The sequence below is a fragment of the Myotis davidii genome, unplaced genomic scaffold (assembly GCF_000327345.1).
Source record: "Myotis davidii unplaced genomic scaffold, ASM32734v1 scaffold328, whole genome shotgun sequence".
Lineage (NCBI taxonomy): Eukaryota > Metazoa > Chordata > Mammalia > Chiroptera > Vespertilionidae > Myotis > Myotis davidii.
In genome coordinates this window covers 630,927-637,966 of record NW_006300373.1, presented here as the reverse complement: position 1 = coordinate 637,966, position 7,040 = coordinate 630,927, and the positions used below count along the sequence as shown (strand labels likewise).

The window sequence follows — 7,040 nt, the reverse complement described above, 5'->3', positions numbered from 1 at the left end:
AGAGCGTGCCCGCCTGGAGGCTAGTGTACGCGTCCTAAGCATGTTTAAGGCAGACTGCGCTAAGCTGTCATGGTCAGTGTATCCCATGCACTTTTTAAAAAATATGTTTTTATTGATTTCAGAGAGGAAGAGAGAAGGAGAGAGAGATAGAAACATAAGTGATGAGAGAGGATCATTGATCAGTTGCCTCCCTCATGCTCCCTACAGGGGACTGAGGCTGCAACCCAGGCATGGGACCCAGCCGGGAATTGAACCCTGACCTCCCGGTTCCTAGGTCGATGCTCAACCACTGAGCCACACCGGCCTGACTCCTCTGTTACTCTTCCCATACTCCTGCTTACAACATAGCTGTTCCAAATAAATACTCATGGTTTTAAAATAAAAAAATGGGTCTCTCCTCAGAGGCGTCTCTCCCAGACAAAGGACGACATCCACCACGTGCAGAAAGCCACCGAATGTGAGAACTTAGAAAGTCTCAAGCTCCCCTCTCCCCTCGCCCCATTACACAGATTGGAAAACCAAGGCTCAGAGAGGGAGAGAGGCCTGCCCAGGGCCCTTACCAGACTTCCCGGACGGTGTCATTCCTTTCCAGGGCCTGCAGGAGGGCTTCCGCGCCTCGGTAGGTGACGCGGTTGTTGGACAGCCTGCGGAGGAAGAGGCACCGGTGAGCTTCCCAGATGCTCCGTTGTCCCCGTGGGCCTGTCCTGTCGAAGGAGGCGTTAGGAGTTGGCCGGACTGATAAAGCCGCCCGCCACCCCTCCTCACGCCCCTCTCCTGCTGAGATGCCCAGTGAGCTCCCCATAGAGGCGTGGGGCTTACGGTGAGACGGCGGCTCTCTCCCCCACACGCCAGGTTCGTTGATCTGACTCAGGCTGCACCCTCGGGAAGGTGCTAAGCATGGTGGCTAGTACAAGCGTCTCAGTGCCAGACTTCCTGGGTCCCGGTCCAACTTCCTTTCTGATCTCAAGCACCTGAGTCCCACCGTCCTCCCCTCTGACATGGACCTAAAGGAGTGTCCACCCCACAAAGGATCAGAATTGAAGGACGGTTTGTTCTGAACCGCGTGGCACTGAACTTAACGGGTGGAAAGGAATCAATGGCCCCAGCCAGTTTGGCTCAGGGGATAGAGCATCGGCCTGCGGACCCAAGGGTCCTGGGTTCGATTCCCATCAAGAGCATATACCTTGGTTGCAAGCTCCTTCCAGGACCGGGCCCTGGTCCTGGTTGGGGCTCATGCAGGAGGCAACCAATCGATGTGTCTCTCTCACATCGATATTTCTCCCTGTCTCTCCCTCTCTCTTCCACTCTCTCTAAAAATCAATGGGAAAACATCCTCGGGGGAGAATTCATAAAAAAAGGATCAATGAACAGGGAGACAGGTTGGGGGTGGGGAAGGGAGGTGTCAGGCTGTCAGGGCCGGAGGGGAAGTGGGGGGGAAGAGGCACAGGTTCCCCATCCTGTCCTTCTCATAACCCTGCCCTTCTCATAGCTCAGCTAGTCAGATCACCTCCCCCCCTGCCTCCACGCCCTCCACCACGGCAGCGACTTCTCAGAAACGGACGCCGAGGCCATGCCATGAGTAATAACAGCCCACCAAGTGGAGTCCTACTGTGTGCTTACTGTTACCTCCACCCTCTCCCGCTCAGACCCCGAGTGTGGGCCCGATGGTCATCCCCGTTCACCCCTGCGTGGCCGGGCCCTCGTCCAAGGGGCAGCAGCCGGGGCTGGTGGGGCGGGTCCAAACCCAGGCATTGGTCCACTGCCCACACTCAACCAACGCTTGGCAGTTTGGTTACAAGATGTAGGCGTCTTTCTATGGGGAACCGAGAGGGGGGATCGCTTAGAGACGCTGAATGATAAGCCACGCCAAGGCAGGGTGGGACGGCCCCTGGTGCACGGCCTGGCCTCCCTTGGGGCCGACTGGGCAAGTCCGTGGCCATGAGAGAGCACAGTGTCCCCTCCCCCACACCGGGTCCGGGGTGGAGCGGGCAAGGCCACCGGTCTCCCTGTCCGCGAGGCCAGGTGACCCGCTCAGGCACATCCCGCTGCACCGGGCTCCCAGCCACTTCGCCCGTAATGAGCGGAAGCGATTTCCCCAAATATTTGGCAACTGCCCGGCCCCTCAAAGCGGCACACACAGCGTCCCCAGAGCGGCGGGCATGTGGGCAAGCAGCGCTCTCCCAGAGGCCGCGTCTGCTTCCCTCGGCCGCGCTCGCCAGGGAACGCGCCCCTCCTCCAGCGAAAGGAGCCATCGCGATGCCCTCTGTGCCTCAGCGAGCGCCCAGCACCGGGGGTGGGGGGTGGGGGCATTCTCGTGTCCACACAGGCACGGACACACGCGCCCACCATAGAGCAAGCGTGCCTGCCCGCCTCACACGAGTGACACCCTGGAGGTGACATCATGAGACGCCTCTCGCCTGGGCCAGAGAGGCCTGGAGATGGGGGGCCGTGGCACCTGCTGCCGGCAACCAGCCCTGTCCCCTTAGCTCCCACCTCTGGCTCCTGCTCGCTGGGAAGGGCCTGTCCCCGCCCAAGGCCTTACTGCCGACCCCGGGCTGTAGGGTGCTGCCCATCCATCTCACGTCAACATGAGGCGGACGGGCAGCACCCCACAGCCCGGCACCAGCGGATGGAGCCCCAGACGCCCCGGGGATACCAGACGTGGGGACACGCCATCACCGTTATCTTCCCTTCCCTTCCCCGCCTCCCTCCATGGCTCTGTCACCAGGGTTTGCTGGGCCCGCCTGGCCTTGCAATCCCTGCCTGCATTTTGGGGGACCCCCTCCCCCCAGCAATACCAGCCGGTTCCGCCAGGCCGCCTGCTGGGAGGTAGCCAGGCCTCTGCCCGGGTTCCCCACCTCCCTCCACGGCTCTGTCACCAGGGTTTGCTGGGCCCGCCTGACCTTGCATCCCTGCCTGCGCTTTGGGGGACCCCCCAAAACCAATACCAGCTGGTTCCATCAGACTGCCTGCTGGGAGGTAGCCAGGCGGGGCCCCTGCCCGGGGTGTCCCCTCAGCTCCCACCTCCCCGCTCCGACGGCTGCTCGCTGGGAAGGCCCCGTCCCCGCCCGAGGCCTTGCTGCCAACCGACCGCGGAAGATGCTCACGTCAACATGAGGTGGACGGGCAGCACCCCACAGCCCGGCACCAGCGGATGGAGCCCCAGACGCCTCGGTGATCCCAGACTTGGGGACAGGCCGTCACCGTTATCTTCCCTTCCCTAAGAGGAGAGAGGGCTCTGTGGGGGCGGGAACAGTCGTCATGGAAGGGGAGGTCGCTGGAGAGGAGCCGGGTCCCCCCACTTAGCAAGGCCAACACTCCCAATCCACACTTGGGGGTTCCATCCCAGGGACATTTTGGGGAGAGAACATCCCCAAATTCTCCAGGACATAAGAGGTCCCCTCATGTCCCAGGGACTCAATATCCATTTCCGGAGCCGGGTCCCCCCACTTAGCAAGGCCAACACCCCCAATCCACACTTGCAAATAAAGTAAGAGCAGAGAAGGCAGGTGTGGGGGGCTCTGTCCCAGGGACATTTTGGGGAAAGAATGTCCCCAAATTCTTCAGGACGTAAGAGGTTCCCTCATGTCCCAGGGACTTAATATCCATTTCCTCTTTCTTTTTTCTTTTTCTTTTTTTAAATATATTTTTATTGGTTTCAGAGAGGAAGGGAGAGGGAGAGCGAGAGAAACATCGACAATGAGAGAGAATCATGGATCGGCTGCCTCCTGCACGCCCCACACTGGGGATCAAGCTGGAAGACCGGGCCTGTGCCCTGACCGGGAATCAAACCCTGACTTCCTGGTTCATAGGTCGATGCTCAACCACTGAGCCATACCAGCTGGGCTTCTCTTTCTTTCTTATGAATGGAAGCCTCATTTCGTTTGGGGCAGCCATGTGGTTGGTCAAACAAACAACAACAAAACCCCCAATTTCCCACTCTGCATTGCAGCCAGGGCCGGCCAAGAGACCTCCCCGTGGCCATGGCAAATGGGCCCCTGGGAACGCTCTCAAAAGGGGAGAGACCCCGCCGGCCCGTGCCTTGGCCCTCCCTGGAAAAGGAGACTGCATCCTGGAATGCACACGGAATGTTGGAGGTGCTGCAGCCCTCTTATGGTCATGAGGCAACCGCCCGTGAGGGTGAAGCCACGGACGGAGGATGTGATGGGACAGAGAGTCCAGAGCCCCGCTGGCCTGTGGCCACCCACCGTCCCTGCACTGCACCGCCTGCCTCCGGGACACCTGTAGGCGGAAAACGGAGTCCTCTCCTAGTTGAAGCCACCGTAGGGGAGGCTCTCCCTCACCCCCAGCCCACGGAAGTCAGAACTGACGCACTGGCAGCGAGGCACCCCTCTCCCAAGAAGTTCCAGGTGGCCAAACCCCGGCAGGACAGAATCCCTGGTCCGTGGGCGGAGCCAGCGAGCCCTACCGACAGCCAAGGCCCACCCCACCTCCACTCTGTGGCGCTGCCTGAGGTCCCGGTCCCTTCTGCTTCCTGGATGAATCAGGGACTCATCTGCCTGAGGGAACGTGGGACCGCCCAGGATGCGTCATAAGGAGGCTAAGCTGGTGGCAACTGACGGACGGAAAACCTGGAGTCCGCTTCAGATGGGCCCTGCCTGTGTGATTCATGGTCCATCTTTCACTCCACCCCCGCCCCCCACCTAACAGGGCGGCCTGGCCACACTGACATGATGGGCGGCTGTCAGTAGTGACGTCACAGGTGGCTACAGCGGGTGCAGCGGCCACACCGGCTGTGACCGGGGAACACGTGTGAAGCACTTACTAAGCTCATCCCGGGCATCGCCTTGTTTAATTTTTACAAACGTGTTTCTAGTTGGAGAAAATGAACTAGACTCGGAGACTGCACTGAACTGGCCTCTGACCACAGCCGGCCTTGCAGCTCAGCCCCTGGATTCCGGAATCCGTGCTCTCACCCGGGAGGCTGCCTGGAGGCAGTACACACACCAAGGAACCCACAGTGCAGCTCAGTAAGAAGAGCGAGCACCTCCCCGGCCTGTGTGGCTCAGTGGTTGAGCATCGACCTATGAACCAGGAGGTCACAGTTCAATTCCCGGGTTGTGGGCTCCATCCCCAGTAGGGGGGTGAGTGGGAGGCAGCTGATTGATGATTCTCTCTCATCGTTGATGCTTCTATCTCTTTCTCTCCCCCTCCATCTCTGACATCAATAAAAATATATTTAATTTTTTTTTTAAGAAAAGGGGGGGACGAGCACCTCTATGCCGACTCGGTAAGCTTCGTTCGCCAGGACACTGAGAGATGAGTGCAATCAAGCAATCACTCCATCATAGACCTTTGTCTCGTCCGCACTGCTGCTTCCCCAGCGAGGCCAGGGAATGAAGAGAGGCTGGCCTCTGCCCCCGAGAGGAGGGACCCCCCCAAACTCACCAGAGTTCCTCCAGTGCCATGTTCTTCTCCAGCATCGAGGCTAAGGCTCGGGCACCCACACTGCCAATGCGGTTCCCCACCAGGCTGGATGCCATCAGGGAACAAGAACGGGTCAGAGCGGGGAGGGGCCTGGGAGATAAGCTAAGCCGGGATGCATGACACACACACACACCCCACACACATACACACACATACACACACACACACACACACACACACACACGGCCCCACTTCCCGCTCTGCTCCATTCCAGAAATCAATTAATAATTGATTATCGCATTATTTTCTACCAAGCCCAGGCAACCAATCAATGTGTCTCTCATGTCAATGTTTCTCTCTCTCTCTCTCTTCTTCCTTCCTCCCTCCCACTCTCTCTCCAGAAATCAATTGAAAAAATATCCTCTGGTGAGAATTTTTTTTAATATTTGATCCATCCCAAGACCTTCAACTTACAGACAGGGAAGCAAGGCCCTTGAGAGGAGAAGGGGCCGCTCCCAAGTCACCCCGAAAGACTCCAGTGTCCAGACCCCAAACCCTCTGGCCTCTCCCTCTCATCCCTCTGCCCCGCACGGGGGCGGGGGTGGGGGTAAAAATAAAGGTCCGAGACCTTTAGAACTGGCCCGGCTCCCCCCTCCTCATGCCGGCTCCCCAGCAGGACGGCGGGACAGACACGGAAGCTTACCTGAGCCATCTCAAGCTCTGGTGGTCGCTCAGGGCTTCCGCCAAGGCCTGCGCCCCCTTGTCCCCCACCTCGTTGCCCCAGAACCTGAAAAAGCCAGCAGAGTCAGCAGTGTCAGGGCGGACGCGCCGTGTGCTCCAGCCAGGCTGTGTGTGCTCCAGTGGTTCCTCCCTCTCCGCGGCCCGCCCGGGGGCAGCACCGGCCCCCCAATCCCAGAAGGGTCTCAGGGGAGCTCCCGGCTCCCAGCCAGGCGGGCCTGCCTCCGTTGTTCCCGAGGGATGGCCAAACTTTTCCCTCTGAAAAAGTTTCCAGGGACGGGGAACTCACTCCCCACGGCAAGCCCCATGGTTGGCATTTAGGTCGGATCAGCTTCCTGGGAGCTGTGCCCACAAGTGCCTGGACCTGCCTGGAGGGGTGTGTGGCCCCGTCCCGCACACAGGAGGCTCCACTCCGGGGCCGGGGCCTGTGGAGCTGTGCACCCCCAGCCTGTCAGACACCCCGCCCCTCGCCGCAGGCCTGGCGAGCCTCCCGCCAGCAGGAGCTCCGAAGGGCCTGGTCCAGCCACCAGCCTCCCCCGTGTCCTTCTCTCTCCTCCATCAGCACCTCCTCTGGGAGCTTTCGAACCTGACTGATTCCTGACTGACTCGGGGCCCTGCCCTTAGGGGGATCCCTTAACTGGTCTGCGGAGGGGCCCTGGCCAGGGCTGCTTCAAAGCCCCGCTGGCTCCCAGGCACAGACAGAGGTGAGAAGCAAGGACCCAAGCTTCCTGCCACCTCGCGGGCACTGCCCTCCCCCACCCTGCCACCCTCAGCTTCCTGTTTACTGGGGGAAAGCAAGTGCCAGGCAGCCAAGGAGGCTACTGGCTCCCCACCTGGCCCCCCACCAGAGCCCGGGCTGCCCATGGCCCTTCAGGCTCAGGAGCTTCCCCGGCCCCACACCCCTCCACAGGCCC

General features: G+C 60.3%; 1 protein-coding gene across 1 annotated transcript in view; it reads right to left on the bottom strand.

Annotated features, from left to right (window-relative positions):
* The window catches only part of NOD2 (nucleotide binding oligomerization domain containing 2), a 22,320-nt gene that overhangs the window by 2,074 nt on the left and 13,206 nt on the right, over positions 1-7,040 (bottom strand). The window contains exons 9-11 of the mRNA XM_015572641.1: positions 6,092-6,196; positions 5,410-5,493; positions 561-794 (exon numbers count right to left, since the gene is read on the bottom strand). Coding sequence (XP_015428127.1) covers positions 561-794; positions 5,410-5,493; positions 6,092-6,196 — 423 coding nt within the window. The remainder of the gene's footprint in view (positions 1-560; positions 795-5,409; positions 5,494-6,091; positions 6,197-7,040) is intronic.